Source organism: Dermacentor albipictus, chromosome 2 (assembly GCF_038994185.2).
Source record: "Dermacentor albipictus isolate Rhodes 1998 colony chromosome 2, USDA_Dalb.pri_finalv2, whole genome shotgun sequence".
In the NCBI taxonomy this organism is placed as follows: Eukaryota; Metazoa; Arthropoda; class Arachnida; order Ixodida; family Ixodidae; genus Dermacentor; species Dermacentor albipictus.
This window is the reverse complement of record NC_091822.1, coordinates 76168967-76188858: the sequence shown is the minus strand read 5'-3', so window position 1 is coordinate 76188858 and position 19892 is coordinate 76168967. Positions and strand designations below refer to the sequence as shown.

The 19892-nt window shown below is 48.2% G+C and overlaps 1 protein-coding gene across 1 annotated transcript in view; it reads left to right on the top strand.

Annotated features, from left to right (window-relative positions):
• The window catches only part of LOC135913080 (techylectin-5A-like), a 40876-nt gene extending 28285 nt beyond the window's left edge, over nucleotides 1-12591 (top strand). Inside the window, exon 6 of the mRNA XM_065445747.1 lies at nucleotides 12146-12591. Within this exon, the coding sequence (XP_065301819.1) occupies nucleotides 12146-12405 (260 nt within the window). The 3' untranslated portion in view covers nucleotides 12406-12591. The remainder of the gene's footprint in view (nucleotides 1-12145) is intronic.
• The last annotated feature ends 7301 nt before the right edge of the window (nucleotides 12592-19892 follow it).

Here is a 19892-nt window from a genome sequence, read left to right as displayed (position 1 = left end):
ACCTCACAGTGTGGAGACTCGGTGCGTCGCATGAGGTGCACGTATGCGCGCGTAAATGCTACCCCCAGCCTTAGTCTGTGCAGAAGACTGGCACAGCTTCGTTGAATTTTTGGTGGTAGCCTAAAATTTATGGTGGGGTCCAATCTCTGGAGTCGTCTGTGGCGGTTATCCGGGTTGTCCCAGTGCTTTGCTGTCAATTTTCGGATGACACTGGAGAGGAGACAGTTGGCGTCCGCTCTTGAAAAAGGAATTGAAAGCAGCGACTCTCGTTCTTCGAGTGCTTTCTTCGCTTCGGCGTCGGCCAGTTCGTTGCCCTGTATACCACAGTGACTAGTGATCCACTGAAATGTGATGTGGTGGCCGTTTTCTTGCGCTAAAGTGTAGAGCTCGGCAGTTTGAAGAGCCAACACTCTATAAGCGCTTTCTTTCAACACCACTCTAGGTAGTTGAAGAGCCGATTTTGCGTCACTGAAAACTGTCCATATTTGAGGAGGCTGTCGCACAATATATTGAACGGCCTCTCTTATTGCCACTAATTCCGTAGATGTTGTAGTCGTCTTGTTATGCAGACGAAACCGTCGAATGACCTGATGCGCAGGCACGACGAAAGCCGCACCAGACGCATACGACGAGACCGAGCCGTCTGTATACACGCTCACCGAGGAGTCATATTCTTTCGACATATATTCAAGTGATAAATGTCTGAGTCCGACGGTAGGTATTCGCGATTTTTTAGAAACTCCGGGAATAGATAGACGTACCGGTAATTTGGACATTACCCATGGGTGCATATGTGGAAGGTCAGCCGGGCCAAAGTATGCTGGTATGGCAGATGCTTGGCATTTAACGGCTCTTGAAAAAGTGCAGTCCGGCCGTGTATCGGGTAGTTTCGATAAGGGATGACGTCCATAACGGCAAAGCAATCGCAGGAATACTCGAAGAGGTTCGCATCGTAGATAGACCGGTAAAGGGGTGACGCGAGCTTCCTCAATTGTTCCGTAGGTTGAGGTGCAACGTGGAACAACGAGACATGTTTTCAGCATCTGCGCCTGGGCACTTCCCAGCGTACGCAAACATGACGGGCTCATACTTGATAAAACTGGCAGGCTATACCGAATGTATCCGACGTAGAGAGCCTGGTACAGCCGGAGTAGCGAATGCTCAGATGGACCCCATTTCATACCGGCCAGAAAGCGCAAAACTTGAGCAAGCCCAGTTAATTTTTTTCTTTAACATTGCCACATGTTTCGACCATGAAACACCGCGGTCAATGACAACGCCGATGTATTTGTGGTGGGTGACATATGGGATGGCATTTCCATTGATCATAATTGGATACCAACACATAAGCTTCCGTGTGAACGCTATCGCAGCGCACTTGTCTGGGGCCAGTTGCAGTCCTTGGCACTGCAGGTACTGAGACGTTAAAGAAACAGCTCCCTGCCGTCTGGCACGAATTTGTGGTCGCGTGACTGCGGATGCCCATATGCATATGTCGTCTGCGTAGGTACTGATGCGTACTGTATCAGGAATTATTTCCGCAAGGCAAATAAGGGCAACATTGAAAAGAGTCGGGCTGAGAACTCCTCCTTGAGGCACTCCACGGACCACATCGTGTCTTGTCGTTTCACCAGCATTCGTGGACATGAAGACTGTACGACCATCTAGGTAATTTGCAATCCACATGTAAACACGGCCGCCGATGCCTAAATTACTGAGGGCATCAAGAATGGCTTCGTGCAGTACATTGTCATAGGCCCCTCTTATGTCTAAGAAAACTGCTCCTACAAGTCGGTGGCGCTTTTTTTCGTGTTCGATCGTGGACACGAGATCAATGACCCCATCTATTGCAGACCGGCCACGTCTAAATCCGGTCATCATTGCAGGATAAAGCTCATTCTTTTCCATGAACCATTCTAGTCTAGTGAGTACCATCCGTTCCATCACCTTACCGACACAGCTAGCTAAAGCTACTGGCCGGTAAGATGACATTTCGTAAGGCGATTTTCCTGGCTTTAGGAGGGCCGCCAAACGGCTGGTTTTCCACTGCTTCGGGACTGTACTGGATGACCACGTGGCGTTATAGTATGACAGCAGGACTTTCCGACCTTCCATCCCAAGGTGGCACAGAGCAGTATACGAAATACCGTCAGGTCCAGGGGCAGAAGATCGTCTAGACGCAGCAAGTGCAGCTTCCAATTCCGGCATCGTGAAAGGAAGGTCAAGACGATCATCTTTAGGAGGTAGCACAGGTCGATACAATGTTGGACATGCTGAAACATCGGTACGGGTTACTCTCTTACAGAAGTCTTCGACAACCTGCACTTCCGTCAGACATTGGTGAAGTGCTAGAGCACGGAAAGGATGTTTTTGCTGAGGAGGGGCACGAAGGCTTCGTACTACCTGCCAGATCCTAGAAAGTGGCTTTCGAGGATCCAGAGACGAACAGAGGGTCCTCCACCGTTGTTTTCCCATTTTTTGAAGGTGACGCCGTATTTTTCGTTGAGCTCGTCGACATAAGACAAGGTCTAATGACGATTGAGTTCGCCTAACCTTCCTTTCCGCTCTACGACGGATCGCTCGGAGTCGTTCATATTCAATATCAATCGCCGTTCTGGATGTAGGTGCACTGATGAACTTAGTTGTCTTCTGCATTGATGATACAATAATGTCTTCTATATCAGATGGTGAAGTGATGTCTCCGCAGCACTCTTCGACAGATGTAGAGAATGTGGACCAATCAGTGCAGCGTACAGCAGGTGGAGTTGATTGCACAAACCACTTCATCTGTACATATGTTGGTATATGATCGCTCCCATGCGTTTCTATGTCCAAGCACCAGTTCACTAAGGGTAGGAGGCTCCGAGATACAATAGTGAGGTCTAAGCAACTTCCGTAGGTAGTGCCGCGGATGTAAGTTGGAGATCCATCGTTGATGACAGCCAGACCTTCACTGTCTGTGAAGTCCATCAAGTTCCTACCCCGACAGTTCATTGCGGCACTTCCCCAGTAAGGATGATGAGCATTGAAGTCTCCAATAACAACATGAGGGCCTGGGGAGCTTTGTAATACAGTGGATAGATAAGAGAGTTCAAGTCCTTGTCTAGGAGGTGTGTAGGCGCCGATGATCGAAAACACATGTTGTTTATGTTTTAGTGTCACACACACATATTCATTGCTGTCATGTGGAGTGATCGCGTTCCGCACAAACGTCATGTCACTGCGTATACACATTACCACTTTGCTCTTGGCTCCATCTTCACGTGACCAGAGCTTAACGCATCCGGAAAGGCGAAATTCCGACGTGAGATTTGGCTCGCATATCACGATCACTGGGAAGCGGTATTTGAATACTCCTTGCCTAAAGTCAGACATGCGGGCGCATAGACCTCGAGCATTCCATTGCATTATAACAGAATGATGCATCTTCTGTTCCAATGGCCAGTGTTTTATCGTGAGAGCCATGATTAATACCCTTATTTTAGAGCCGCTAATAGCGGCTCCATAGCATCTAACGCCTTCACGACCGACAGTGCAGTTGGCGTTGCCAATCCGGAGAGTAATATACGCATAGTGTTTACTAGCTGTTTAAGCATGTCTATCACCTTTTCATTTCCAAGCCTTTCAGTACCCTCCCGGCACTTGGGGAGCGCCGAAGGAGTATCTCCTCCGGAAGCCGTCAGTGGTAGCGAAGGCCACTCAATAGCCGAAGAGGTTGGACGCACGTGGGATGACGCCTCATTCCTTGACGGGCGCGGAGATACTGGGGGAGGCGCATCTTGTGTGTGCCGGCCTTGCTCTCTCTGTGGCACGGTTTGCATCCAAGTACTCAAAAGAAGTGCCTCTTTACCCCGAGGCTTGCTCTGGGAGCGGCGACGCCTTTGCCGCAACCGGCGCCTTTTCTTGCGGACGGAATCGGCAGCCTCCTTGTGCGTGGAGTTCTCTCTCACCATTTTTCTCAAAATTTGCCTCTCCTCTGCCATTTTGGGGCAGTCTTTGGACGTCGCTTCATGGGCTCCGGAGCAATTTGCACATTTCATGGCGTCAGTCTCACAGGAGTCTACCTGATGAGCACCACCACATCTTCGGCACGACGTAGGATTCTTACACACAGCACTCACGTGGCCCAGTTTGAAGCACTTGTGACACTGTAGCGGTCGTGGTACATATGGACGCACTGAGTGCCTCACATAACCTACTTTGACCGATGCTGGCAAAGAGTCTGACTCGAAAACCAACTTGATGCACCGGGAGCGGCCGAATCGGTGGATGTCGAGGATTCGCACTGTCGACGATAATAGAGATCGCAGGTCGTCATCCTTTATGTCAATGTCCACATCTGATATCACACCAGTGCAGGTATCTTTGCCGTACGCTAGGAATGAGCGAACTGGGATGTTGCCAACCATTTGAATGCCTTTAAAAGCCCCCAATACTGCCTGAGAATTCACGTCCACCGTCAGAACGTTCTTCCGAGCATTAATGCGGATCTCTCTCACATGTCCTGAGGCTATTCGATCTAAGTATGTGGTCAGTGATTGTCTATTCAACGAATTCATATTCGTACCTTCCGTTGTTCAGGTGTAGCCCACGGAGAAGACCCGTTCGTCACATCTGCTGTTATGAGTAGAATCACTGCCTGCTGACGTCCGGCGAAGCTTGCGCTTCAAGTGGCGCGATTGGACTAGCGTGTATTCACTGTCCGAGTCCATCTCTGCCGCTGTTGAGCTGTCATATGAATCGGGAAGCCTACAGTCGGTGATGTCGCGGTTTCCCACGGACAGGGCTACCGCCGCGGGACTCGCCTTGCCATGACGGCGCGGAGGTCCTCCGTCCTCCATTCTGGAGGACGACGTCTTCGGGGAAGCTCCTGATATGCAGAAGGCGCATAACTTTGAAGAACCACAGAACAAGATCAACCGTTCCGCACTTCTTCGTCTTCGTCTTCTCGGATCCGAATCATGAGACTGAAATAACCAGAAGAATAAGAATGGGCTGGGGTGCGTTTGGCAGGCATTCTCAAATCATGAACAGCAGGTTGCCACTATCCCTCAAAAGGAAAGTGTATAACAGCTGTGTGTTACCAGTACTCACATATGGGGCAGAAACCTGGAGGCTTACGAAAAGGGTTCTGCTGAAATTGAGGACGACGCAACGACCTATGGAAAGAAGAATGATGCGTGTAACGTTAAGGGATAAGAAAAGAGCAGATTGGGTGAGGTAACAAACGCGAGTTAATGACATCTTAGTTGAAATCAAGAAAACGAAATGGGCATGTGCCGGACCTGTAATGAGGAGGGAAGATAACCGATGGTCATTAAGGGTTACGGACTGGATTCCAAGGGAAGGGAAGCGTAGCAAGGGGCGGCAGAAAGTTAGGTGGGCGGATGACATTAAGACGTTTGTAGGCACAACATGGCCACAATTAATACATGACCAGGGTATTAGGAGAAGTATGGGAGAGGCCTTTACCTGCAGTGGGCGTAACTAGGCTGATGATCATGATGATGATTTCACGTTTCCCGACATATGAAAACTTTTGTTAGGACCGCATTCCAGAAGTAACCAGAAAGGTTCTATAAAACCACTTGAAAACCACAGGAAAATACCAATATCGGCTTTGTTGCGAATTTTCTTCAAAACACTTTGCACATCCTGAAGCTTTGCAGTTAGGAAGAGGAGGTTGGTAATAGCAGCTATATCTTTTTTTTTTCGCATAACATTAACCTACTTCAGTTTTAGAAGTTTTCACAGATAGCGAGTTATAAAGGAACTCTGTTTTTCTAAGCAAGGAATGCAAGGAACTGGCAAAGAATGCTAATATACACCTAATTTCCTGTTTTCAATACTACTGTTTTCTTCATATGATAGTGTAGGCTCACCGTTGTAGAAGAACAGAATCTGCTGCTATAGTAGTCCAAGAAGTTGGAAGCACGCGTGACGCTATTCCAAGCAGTGAGCAGTGTGTGAGAGCAAATTTGAAGGCGCAAGAGCGGAGACGGCTGAGCGAATACGCTCATATATAAGCGTGGGTATCGTAAATAAACTCGCGATATACCTGTAAAGTACTACGTTAGGCAGCAGTATAGAAGGTCGCAAGCTCTCAACTGATAATCACTTCCATCTTTCGACATGAATTTCTTAATCGATAACATTAAGGCTACGTTGTCACTTGGTCTCGAAGCGTGCGGAAGGGCCAAAAAGTATAAAACATCGGCTCACTTTCTCGCCTAAACAGGCGTAAACCTGACCATGATCCTGGCTGGTCTCCGACAGATTTTCTCCCCAAGGCAAAAGTGGAAATTTGTTCAACTTTGCCGGAAGCCTCACGGGTGTTTAAGCGTCCGGTCGCAAATTGGACACGGCGCCCACAATATTTCCACAAACAGCGTTTCCCCAAGTGCCTTTCAATGGCTCCTGGAACGCCTTTTACCGATGTCGCGCCGCGCATTTCACATGAAAGAACCCGGATTCAGAAATACCCTAAAGTAAAAGGGCATATCAGTCCTTTCAGTAAAAGCCGAGTTGCCGGCATTCAAAGATCGCCTTCCTTGCCTTCCGTGGTGCTACCACTCCTCTTCGACAGTTTGCACTGCAGATGCTACGGTGGCCGCAACGTTCCGCCCACCTAATGGGCTGCAGTTCAAACTTTGTTTCATGTGTCCGCGTAGACACGGCTACTTCAAGTTTTGCGACCCACGACACTTAGTGTGCGCTACTTTTCTAACAGCGTTTTTCGCACCGAACAGTTAGCGTGCTGCGTTATGAATGAGCGGTGTATCTGCCGCTCTACAATCAACCTCTCCCCAACATAGGTAACTGAGTTTGTGCCACTGGGCTTAAGGCAAGCGACGGAAGAATTCTGAACAGTCTGAGCAATTCTGAGTAGATTGCACATTGTTGTAATAGGAAAGCGGTTCTTAATTTGGTCAGTGACCTGATTCAATGACACCCTGACGATCTCTATTATAATTGTTGCGGCTGTGGTAGGCATCAGTGGGCCCTATTCAACAACGCACGGAAACGTCTTTAGTTCTGTATGTACGACTACACTGTCCGGACCGTAGGTCTCATCCACTGCATTGATGCACTGTCTACCCCGAAGGTATACAGGCAGCAGTCTCCACCATTGCTTTGCTAATTTTTGTTTCTTTCTGATAATACCACATGGCACAGCGTGTCTAGCAAGAAGCGCGAGAGAGGAGCGCTGATGCCGCATTACGTATTTCTCACCATTCGCACCCACCGACGTGCCATGCTTTTCGGTGGCTAGAGGCAGGCTTCGCTGTGGCGGCACTAGATGGGGCCTAATTTTGTACTAGGCATGTGCGTCTGCATCCAAGCGCTGTTGCATATAGACTGCTTATGCTAAGGGCAGCGCGTAAGATGAGTCCCGCTGCAGTAGACAGCTGTTACACAACTCGTTCTGACGATGCAATACGTTGCGGTGCCATATTGGTTAAATGCTAAACACGAGATGCACGACTAGCCCTCTGCCGGTTTTTATCATTGTGCAGCGACACAGTCGCATTGGCCCATAACTTGTTACCTCAGAACAATGGTACCTGCCAAGTCCCGCGTCTACACTGGCGCCTGTCAATGTAAAACGCTTCGTTGAAATGCGTGCACTCATTACCCCATAGCGAATGACCCAAGATTAGCCGATTGTTGGTTTGAAACCCTGTTCCCTCAGCCCAGCAGCTTGAAGCGCTACCCAATCGACCACGGACAACCCAGTGACCTATGTAGACTGGAAAACGAATGCATAGATAGATAGATAGATAGATAGATAGATAGATAGATAGATAGATAGATAGATAGATAGATAGATAGATAGATAGATAGATAGATAGATAGATAGATAGATAGATAGATAGATAGATAGATAGATAGATAGATAGATAGATAGATAGATAGATAGATAGATAGATAGATGTAAATGACCATTCTCACTCAATCCCACAGCGACACGTTTTGGACGAGACGGACGGACTGCTCTCTTGAACACATCCATTGTGATACGCGCAGTAAGGACTGGAGCTTAGGATCACTTCCTCCAGAGCGATCACTGCTTCCAGCATGACCTTCCTGGATGTCGCCAGCATTCACTAAATGTGTTGTGGCAGAGCCATAAAGAGGGTACGCAGGGCCTAATCGCAGTCCTCCGGGTGTGTTTCGTCTTGACGCTCCTGAGGTCTCTTCAGTGCAGATACGCAACATCGCTTCTCCGAACATAAATGTGAGCGCATTAGGTGAACCGCCGCACCAGAGTGCGACGTCGTGGCCGGGAAAGTTTACTTGCTCCCTGCTGAGGCATGTAGAAAATCGGAGTATTGGAAGTTCATCGTTGGATGCTTGAGCCACCGCCAGTGAAAACAAGGAAAGGTGGACAGAGCTTTTCGGGGCGTTGATGGTAATAAAACTGAGAGCGTCCGATGACCTGTTTAGGCTGCCATTGACGTAGCGCATGTAAGTCGGGAATGCGGCAAAAAAGTAAGATACCGGAGCTCTTAGGAGTATGGGTGGCGCTCCAGGAACGTAAAGCCAAAATAGGTGGTTTGTGATCTATAAGAAATATAAATTGTCGCCCTTCGAGGAAGTACTTGAAATGCTTCACTGTTGGGTAGGCCGTGAGGAGCTTCCTTTCGAATGTACTGTATGTCGTTTAAGGGCCGTTTATAGTCCGACGTAACGCACGCGCACGCGCGCGCGCGCGCACGCTACGCCACGTCGGCGAAAACGACACCTCTATAGTCGGGCGCACCGGCGCAGCTAACGTAACCGGCGGCTTCCAACGCGCCCCGACGGGCCCGGCGCCGATTTGGCTCCGGAGCCATTCGCGCGTCTAAGTCGGCGGAACTCTCGCACCACAATGCATTGCGCGCGAAGAAAAAGGCGCAAACACAACTCCGCAGACGGCTTTTGCGGACGGCGCGCGACTTGGCGAACCTTCTGCGCATGCTCCGAAGATAGCAGCCTACGGCGCGCGCGTTGAAGTATAGAGGGGATGGCATCTCGGCTGGCGCAGCGCAACCGACGTAGCGTGACTGACCGTGAACGACGCTCGCCCGCGCGCCGATAACGTCGGACTATAAACGGGCCTTTAGTGTCGCGTAACTTGCGAGAAAAGTACAAGGGGGCCAATGCACCATTATTCTAATGGTGCAGAGCGGCGTCTCTTCCTGTACCTATATATGGCCTTCATCTTCTTGAAGATGGCTTGTTTCCTGTGCAATGGAGTCCTTGGACCCAAACCACCCATTGTTTCACGCGAAGCCCCCTTAATGCTCTAGGACAATTGCTCTAACAGGCTTTACGGCCGCCACCATAATTTGAACGAAGAATGTTTTTATTGCGCACACACGTTTGACAGTCATAGTTCTCCGCATTCACCCGCCGTGGTTGCTCAGTGGCTATGGTGTTGGGCTGCTGAGCACGAGGTCGCGGGATCGAATCCCGGCCATGGCGGCCGCATTTCGATGGGGGCGAAATGCGAAAACACCCGTGTGCTTAGATTTAGGCTCACGTTAAAGAACCCCAGGTGGTCGAAATTTCCGGAGTCCCACACTACGGCGTGCCTCATAATCAGAAAGTGGTTTTGGCAAGTTAAACCCCCTAATTGAAACATAATCAGTAAGTGGTTTTGGCATGTAAATCCCCATACATTTTTTTAGTTTACGCTGGCATCGTCGATGTACCATTTAATGGCAATAGAGAACTGGGAACCACCTACTGTCGCGTATTTCCGCTCTAGTGTAGGTAATCCTCTGAGTTACTATACCTGGAGATAAATGTTGGAAAAGTGACAAACGGGGTCTAAAAGAATGGGCTTCAGCCCCCGTTGTGAAGGTGAACGGCAAGCGAAGCTGTGCTCTCACTTGATCCGATAGACAACGATTGAGCAATACACTCTATGAAATTACTGACAGCAAGATAATTAGGCGTACTGTACGAAAACAACGACGTTCTGTATAATGACTTTACTGTTCCCTTCGTCGCTCATCGCACTCGCGCTGCTCTTCGGGAGTACTAACTAAGCTTGAGCTTCCCTTTGCCCTACGCGAACACAATTAAACCCAGTTGCCTGGTGAGCTCTTCTTTTACATATGAAAAAGTAGTGACATCACGACCTGCTTGGTATGCTACAGTTGCTGCTTTGCTATAACTGTAGCTTATGCGGCCACAATCTCAACTGGGAAATGCATACGGCGAACGCTATGTGCTTCACGTTGGCCTGACCTGCCTTATATCGGCTATCATGGTGTTTTGAGATTTCTTTTGTCTGTTTCCTTGTAGAGACGAATACTGAGATGTGCTTGTATGCGTAATTCCAATCGAGATAGGTACTTTTTCCTTCGATTTGTGTCATTGCTTTTTGTCGTCAGTTCTTTCGGCGGAGATGAAGGAATCCTGTGATCCAAGTCATTTACCGCTTCGCAGTAATGTCACGCCACAGGCGGCGATCGATTTAACAAAGCCTTTTGCCACCCAAACAATCTCACCGCTTTCAAACCAATCTAAATGCGAGGCAGAAGCAGGTGCTATTTCTAACAGTCGCATGTAAAACAAAGTAGGTGTTTGAAGGGGAGACGTACATTGCGCATGGCTCTTTTTACGTCGCTGGTACTGCGTGCTTGTAATATAGAGTCATGAACGAAATACTATGCTGTATTTTGACTCAAGCGAAGGTGTTGTGGCCTCCTCCAAAAGAAACTGAAGCCCTCATGATTCCAACTGGTGTCTGTCTTGCCTGTGTCCTATCTATCAGAGCCGCGAGCTGCGTGCGCGCATGTGATTATGCTCGTGTGCGTACTGTGCGGTGTCGTCAATGAAGATAATACAAATGGCAAAGCGCGTGTCGTTCTACGTATTATCCACCTAAGGTTGGTCTACTGAGAGTCCTTTTGAGAGCATTGCACAGTTTTATTACTACAGTGACGGCTTCCATAGACTTATGCGCAGCATGAGTCATTTAACGTTGCTTGGTGTGGTAAGCAATGATGCGTACGGATACGGGCCACACATAAACGAGTAGTTTGGTTTTCTCCGCTAATCACTGCACGTTTGCATTATTGCCTGGACGTTGCCGGCTAGTTTATTCGTTTACCTTGCTTACTTCAGGTCCGCAAATATTCACGCTTGAAAAAAAAATAAAAGCAAGTTAAACGAAATGTCGATTGTATATAGCCAGTGACAAGATCTGCACTGCCCTTCATTATGTGTCCATAGATTTGCGCCTTCAATGAAGTCAGTGCTAAACGTCGCTGGATAAAAATAGCGAAAAAAAATAGTGAGCGAGCGTTAATGCTGTTAGGGCTGGAGCAATACGGAGCGGTTTGATATGCAGCGTAAGATATTAGACAAAAGACATTAGCGAGCAGTGAGCTGCACGGAAATTTCGCCCGCTCTTGCCTCTTCACTCACCTACACTTGGCCTGTGTGATGTTAGCGCAGCATTGAGCAATCGACAGCTAGTCTATTATTATGTGACGATACGTTGTCAAACTGTCTTTAAAGGAAGTGAAGCCACAACAGAAGCACGTGAGCGCACCAATGTAATAAATTTTTGCTTCAGTGCCAGCATTATTATTTTATTCAATTGCAGATGGGTAAAATAAAAATGTTCAAACAGTAAGCTTACTACTGCGCAAGTTTAATGAGCGAAACTTTAAGAGCGCAAGTGTTGATCGTACTATGTGAAATTCTCCAATTAAACATTAGTCCACTAGCACAACTAAACGTTCTTGTCCAGTTCTCTAAAGAAACTCCGCGGAGAAGGCTTTATTCTCAATACTAAGGTTTACGCAGCGTGTGAGCCATCATGGTAGGTGTTCAGAACGCCAACCGCTATCGCAATATAAGGTACGCGGTTGATTTGTGCTCGCCTCCATCTCTACCCTTCTTCTTTTGCACTTTTTCTCTTTCAATCTCTCTTCCCCCTCCCCCCCTCCCGTTTTGGATAGCGAAACGGAACAAGCTATGGTTGTTTTTCCCGGCCTTTCTCTGCGTCCTTTCTTTGTGCATTGTAGCAGTAGAGCCAATCGGGTGAACGCTGCGAACGACAATTTGTATAACGATTCAGGCCATTTGCACTCAAATGTGCATTCCAATTGAACCTAATACTTTTAACAATTCTCTCTTCTAGGTTGGGACGCCATTGGACCAGTTTCAGGCCAGAAATTCTCAACCTTCGACCGTGACAATGACAGTTCCACTGGTAATTGCGCTGCCCGCTACCGTGGCGGATGGTGGTACGGTCATTGTCTAGGTGGCAACCTAAACGGGGTCAATTTGAATGGGCCCCATGTTAGGTATGGCGAAGGCATTGACTGGGGCACAACAGAAGCTATGTACCCCTATTCTTATCCAAACGTTCGAATGATGATCCGACCAAGACGCTCATGATAGGTGGCCACCAATGTGTGGCCTGCTGGGCTTAAAGGACACCCGCATCTTTATAACCAGAGTCCACGGGTGATGTTGCAAAGCAGAAGAAGCTTCTTTTATCTTGTTTTACATTGCTCCAGTAGGTGCAGCGAATGAAGAAGCACGGAGTACTAGAATGGCGTAACGGTTTCTTGCCTGCTTGTAGGGTTTGGCTTTGTGGTTGTTCAATAAACAAAATGAATCATGCATTCTTGAGCTTATGAGTTCTTGAGGAGGGCATGTGCGGACAGCAAAGAGTTTGTTCTGAAATCAAAATTTTCTTACGAAGTAGCTGCTTAGAATTTCTTCATTCTAAATCCACAGCGATTCATGGAAAGCTACCGCGTAAAGAAACAATATCTAATAATGCTGCCTCAATAATAAATTTCTCCGTACCCAAAGCTACAACGGAAGGGTCCATCTCATCATGTCTATCGACGGTAATGCGATTATTATTCAAGCAGTGTACTGACAAACCGTACTGCTGAACAGAAGTTCACTTAAATTCTGTAGAAGCCATTCTGAGATTTTCGTTGCTTAGGCTACATCAGAAAATGAGTGTCTCTAACATCAGCTTACATTGGTATAACGCTCGCTTGCCAGGATCACCCATGACCATAAAGGAATGACGAAGGAGGAATGGTGTCAATGAGACGACAAAAGTGGTATGACGACGGAGGGATGACAATTCGGAAGTGATCACGATATTGTAGTGACGACAGCGTGCCAATGATGTCTTCGAGAAATTATTACGGCGACGTGTGTATAGCGAAGTGTAATACGAGTGTATGACCAGTGAATGTGTCATTCTGCAAAGCTGGAATAATGACAATGACGCCGCCAAGACGCCATGACAACGGATACTAGGGCTTTCTGACAACGTCACAATGGCGGCAGCGGCATGAAAACGGCGGCCTGGTCACCTTTAAACGAGGACAGCGTGCTTAACATCATGTGACCAAAAACTAATAACGTCGGTGGAGCGCAGAGGGGAGTATGACGGCGATGGTGTAACGACAATTATACAATTTTACGGGAGTGATGCCGATAGGCCGCCATTGCACAGGCCACCATGGCAATCTGAACCTGCGAACGTGTAACGCTAGAACGTTATCTAGTGAAGCGGGTCTAGCAGTGCTATTGGAGGAATTAGAGGGCAGTATATGGGATATAATATGGCTCAGTGAAGTTAGGAGGACGCAACCAGCATATTCAGTGCTGAAAAACGGGCACGTCCTGTGCTACCGGGGCTTAGCGGAGAAACAAGAACTAGGAGTAATACTCCTGAATAATAAGGATATACCTGGTAACATACACGAATTGTATAGCATTAAAGAGAGGGTGTGAGGTCGAGTTGTGTAACTTAATAAGAGGTACAAATTCAAGGCCGTAAGGGCCGACACCCCTATATCTAGTCATGATGACCAGGAAGTCGAAAGATTCTATGAAGACGTGGAATCGGCGTTGGGTAAAGCCAAAACAAAATACACCATGCTCATGGGCTGCTTCATTGCCAGGGTAGTCAAGAAGCAGGCTTGAGACAAGTCAGTGAGTTAATATGGCATAGGTTCTAGGAATAGCAGGGTAGAGTTATTAGTAGAGTTTGCAGAACAGAATAATATGCGAATAATGAATACTTTCTTCCGCAAGCGGGAGAGCCGAAAGTGGACGTGGAGGAGCCAGAATGGCGAGACCAGAAATGAAAAAGATCTTATACTCTGTGCTAACCCTGACATCATACAAGATGTGGACGTGCTCAGCAAGGTGCACTGCAGTGACCATGGGATGGTAAGAACTCGAATTAGCCGAGACTTGAGGAGGGAACGAATGAAACTGGTACATAAGAAGCCGATCAATCAGTTAGCGGTAAGAGGGAAAATATAGGAATTCCGGATCAAGCTACAGAGCAGGTATTCGGCTTTAACTCAGGAAGATGACCTTAGTGTTGAAGCAACTAACTACAGTCTTATGGGGCATCATTATCCTAATCCATAATCAATTCATAATCCATAGCTTACTGTCCGTTGCTTACAAAGTATTTACTAAAGTAATTGCAAATAGAATCAGGAACACCTTCGACTTCCGTCAGCCAAAGCACCAGGCAGGATTCCGTAAAGGATACTCAACAATACACCACATTCACACTATCAATTAGGTGATAGGGAAATCTGCTGAATATAACCAACCCTAATATATAGCTTTGACCGATTACGAGAAAGCGTTTGATTGAGCCTAAACCTCAGCAGTCATGGAGGCATTACGGAATCAGGGTGTTGACGAGCCGTAGGTAAAAATACTGAAAGATATATGTAGCGGATCCAGAGCCACCTTAAAGAAAGCAGCAAAATCCCAATAAAGAAAGGCGTCAGGCAGGCAGATACGATCTCTCCAATGCTATTCACAGCATGTTTACAGGAGGTATTCGCAGACCTGGACGGGGAAGAAATGGGGATAAGAGTTAATGGAAAATGCCTTAGTAACTTGCGATTCGCTGATGATATTGCCTTGCTTAGTAACTCAGTTGACCAACTGAAATGCAAGCTCACTGACCTGGAGAGGCAAAGCACAACATTGGTCTAAAAATTAATCTACAGAAAACTAAAGTAATGTTTAACACTCTCGGAATAGAACAGCAGTGTACGATAGGTAGCGAGGCACTGGAAGTGGTAAGGAAATACATCTACTAAGGACAGGTAGTGACTGCGGATCCGGATCATGAGACTGAAATAATCAGAACAATAAAAATGGACTGGGGTGCGTTTGGCAGGCCGTCTAAGGTCATGAACTGCAGGTTGACATTATCACTCAAGCGAAAAGTGTATAACAGCTGTGTCTTACCAGTACTCACGTACGGGGAAGAAACCTGGATGCTTACGAAAAGGGTTCTACATAAATTGAGGACGACGCAACGAGATATGGAAAGAAGAATGATGTGATATCAAGAATGATGTGATATGAATGAGGTTAAGGGATAAGAAAAGGGCAGATTCGGTGAGCGAACTAACGGTTATAATGACATCTTAGTTGAAATCAAGAAAAAGAAATGGGCATGGGCAGGACATGTAATGAGAAGGGAAGATAACCGATGGTCAATGAGGGTTACGGACTGGATTCCAAGAGAATGGAAGCGTAGCAGGCGGCGGCAGAAAGTTAGGTGGGCGGATGAGATTAAGTTTTAAGGCACAGCGTGGCCCCAATTAGTACAATATCGGGGTAGTTGGAGAATTGTGGTATAGGCCTTTGCCCTGCAGTGGGCGTAACCAGGCTGCTGCTGATGCTGATGATGATGACGATTGCCAAACGGCGTCGTGGCGATGATGACATGAAAACAATGACATGAAGACGAGTATATGACAGTGATGGCGTGACGACGATGCTATAATGAAATTGGCATGACGAAGATAGTATGGCGACTATGGAGACAGACAGACAGACAGACAGACAGACAGACAGACAGATAGATAGATAGATAGATAGATAGATAGATAGATAGATAGATAGATAGATAGACAGACAGACAGACAGACAGACAGACAGACAGACAGACAGACAGACAGACAGACAGACAGACAGACAGACAGACAGACAGACAGGCAGGCAGGCAGGCAGGCAGGCAGAAAGACAGACAGAGAGACAGACAGACAGACAGACAGACAGACAGACAGACAGACAGACAGACAGACAGACAGACAGACAGACAGACACACATAATAGATAGATAGATAGATAGATAGATAGATAGATAGATAGATAGATAGATAGATAGATAGATAGATAGATAGATAGATAGATAGATAGATAGATAGATAGATAGATAGATCTAAATGCTGAAGTAGGTAGGCAAAGAATGCTAATCACAATAATAAATCCGGCATAATATACAACTACAGATTCAGTGCTTCAAAGGTACAAGCTTATGAAAGTGGTAGAAAGAATTATAGCTGAAGTCATCTCATATTGACTGCTGTTGATAATGCGATTAGCAATCGAGCAATGTAGCTAGACACCGTATTTCTGAAGACACGCGTATTCAACATCTTTAGCGCTAATTTTGATACTTTCCTTGCTCCGGTTATTTCTGACATACTCCGGTGTCGCCTGACTTCATCATCGTCCAGAGTAGCGACATGACGATGACTGTATGACGTCGAAACGATGGTGATGATGGAATGACAAAGAAGGAATAACCTCGGTGAAAGGGCAGCGGAGGTATAATGAATATGTCATGACGGCAATAAGAGGCTGAATCTTAATTCATGATCAAGTTATAAGGACGACATCGTGACGATAATCACGTGAGGATCATGGGTGACGACGAGTGCATGACTACGAGCAGTAAAACAGCGCTAAACAAGAGGTGTCTGACGCTGATGGTGCGACGACGGCAATATCACAACCAGAAGACAAAGCTAGAATGAAGATGATGGCTCGATGACAATGGCATGCGGACAACGGTATGACAACGAATGAGAGTAGTCGTTTTCTTACGACACAATGACAACGATGACATGACAGCGGTGGCATTATCAAACTTGAATGAAGAAATCATAATTACGCTATAATGGCGAAGAAGGATTGACGTCGAAGAAACGACAAAATTCGCATGAGGTCGGTGGCATGGTGACGTTTTTGAAGTGATGACGTTGGTAAAATGATAGAATGACGATACTACAACATAGACGAATGCTTGAAGAAGACGGCATGAGGCGAATCGGATCACTAAGTTAGAAAGACGACGATGGAACTACCACGACGGCAGCAAGACGAGGGTGTGGCAACAAATGCATACCAACGACGCATTGAGGATAATGGAATGCGAACAGTATCAGGGCAATTTGATGAGTGCGAGTGTTTAATGAGTGAATCACCAATATTGTATGACGACAATCGTCGTCATAACGATTGTCGTCGCATAACGACAGTCGAATGAAGAAGATAAAATGGCAACGGTGCCATGAAAGCTACGGTATCTCAACAAATGTGGCCGCAGTGGGTTTCAGCCACATCTGACGTGGTTCGCTCCGCTCCCGCTTTTTGCCAACATTTGCGGATGTTTTTCTAGTGTGTACCCCTAAACTTTCCACATTTTCGGATCCGGCAAGTCAAGAGGAACACGCCGATACCAGACTTTTGTGGGTGGGTGGACTTTTGTGACATTTCTTGCCGTTTTTCTTTCGACTACGCCGTGACCACGTGCTGTGCCTAACCGTGTTAGGGTTCGCGAGGCGAGGCATCGCTCGCCCACCTCTTCTCGTCGTACGCTTTTCCACGGACTTTGTAATGGAGTGTGACGTGGAAGGGGAGTTTTTATCCCCCGAGGACTTCACTAAAGACTCCGGTTCGCAGCTCGTTGCCGCCAGATGTTCTTCAATGAGCAAGAGAAACGCGGCCAATGCCAGTGCGGCCGACGTTCCGCATAACACCAGTTTCAACGCTCGGCGTAGCGGCGACCACGCGGGCATTAAAAGCAAGATCATTCGAGGGGCTAGGTTACCTCCGATGCCCAAGGAAGAGGGAAAGATCGTCATGCGGCCCAAGGGAGGCCTGTGTATCAGCAGGTGTGGACCTACCGAAGTCGCCGACGCCATATGGGGCCGCCCCCCCCCCCTACACGTGCAAGGGTGTCATCCGAGGCGTCTCCGTTACCGACGGGCCCGCGGCGATCGACAAAAAACTCGTCAACGCGAGTAATCCCACGGCGCTGGGCGCCAAAAGAATCAAGAACACCGGCACCATGGTGGTCCTGTTCGAGGGGTACCAGGTGCCAAATTTTATCTCCTACGGCGGCACTCTCCTCAGGTGCACTTTATTTCGCAAGCAAATGGACGTGTGTTACAGCTGCGGGAGACTCGGGCACCGTTCTGACGTCGCCCAACGACGCCATCTGCAGAGGATGCGGAGAAGCAAACCCCGACGCTCAGCATAGGTGCGATACGAAATGCAAGCTGTGCGGGGGCGACCACCTTACCGCCGCCAAGGAGTGCAAGCGACGGTTTCAGACGCCATATCTCGTCAGGCGCAGACGGCGGCAACGCTCCCGCGCCCTCAACCCCGAACATTTGCCGCCCATGGAGAGCGCGAATCAAGGCCGGCGAGCATCGCCTGAACCCTAATACGTTCGCAGCCGCTGCCGGTCCAGGGGGAGATCCAGGTCTCGTGGCTGCTCCTGCGGTCGCACCAGGAGCCGCTCCGTCTCCAGGGCCAGGTCGAGGTCAAGATCTCTGTTTCGATCCAGATCCAGGTCCAGAGCCGGTTCCAGGGGCCTCCCAGGTTCCAGAACCCAGCCAGCATCCGGGCATCAGCCAGCCTCCACGCGTTGCAGAAAGCAACCGACCCTTCTTCGGGCCGATCTGGTACGACCCAAGCCCGGCGCCAATGCCCAGGCTGCTCCGACATCTCGTAGCAACCCGCCCACAGAGCAAGCTAGAGACGACGCGGAAGTAATTCGCTTACGCAAAGAAAACGACTACATTAAGAATACGGTCAAGACACTAGTTACCGAAGTGGCAGAGATCAGGAAACTCCTTTCGAATGTGTCGGGTAACGGTGCGTCAGTCACGGCCACCGAGACTCCAATCCTAGCTCCGGTAGACGGTACTTCGACGTCCTCCAAACGCTAGGCAGTACTCAAACAAACATGTGAATCGGGAGCGTTCTCTGCAGAAGTCAGCGAGATTAAGGAAAGTCTCATTGCGCTGGCAGACGGCCTCAAATAGGTCACCGCTAGCGTCTCTTGCCTCAGTGATAACGTTCGCCAAATTCAGGTTGCGCTCGGGGGGGCCTCGGAGCTCTCTCAGATCGCATCGACGCCATTGAGGTGCGAACGGCTTCATCCGTCTCCGTCGTACAACCACTAACCGTTCCCGCCACACTAAGGGAAGCTACACTTCATTATCCCACCAGCGCGCCGACAGGAGGACCCATTCTTTGCACAGGCCTAACATCCCCGTTAGGTGGTAGTCCGTCAGGTCAGTCATAATGGATCGATTCAAAGAGAGTTTTCGCATTTGGCAATGGAACTGCAGAGGGTATTCTAACAAAAAAGCCCTTCTGCAGCAGTTTTTCAGGCCTTTCTCTGCGAAACCTCAGGTCATTATTCTCCTGGAAACATTAATCTCCGCCGCCTCGCTCCAGGGATAGAGGGCTGTGTCGAGCCGGCCCGGGGGGCGAGGGATTTGCACCTTGATCGACAAACGGCTAACTCATATCACCCACGACCTCAAGCTGGCGAGGTGTAGAATGGGATTTGTCATGGTTGAGATCCTGCTCGGTGTTCCGCAGCGGAATCAGCGCAGAAACAGCGTGTTCGTTTTCAATGTATATAGCAACCCCAGAGACTCGCGCCAGCAGTTCAAGACCATTCTCAAGAAGGCGACCGACTTGGCCGACTTTCGACTCTTCGTCGTCGTCGGCGACTTCAACGCACCATACGACATCTGGGGTTACGTCTACGACACTACCAAGGC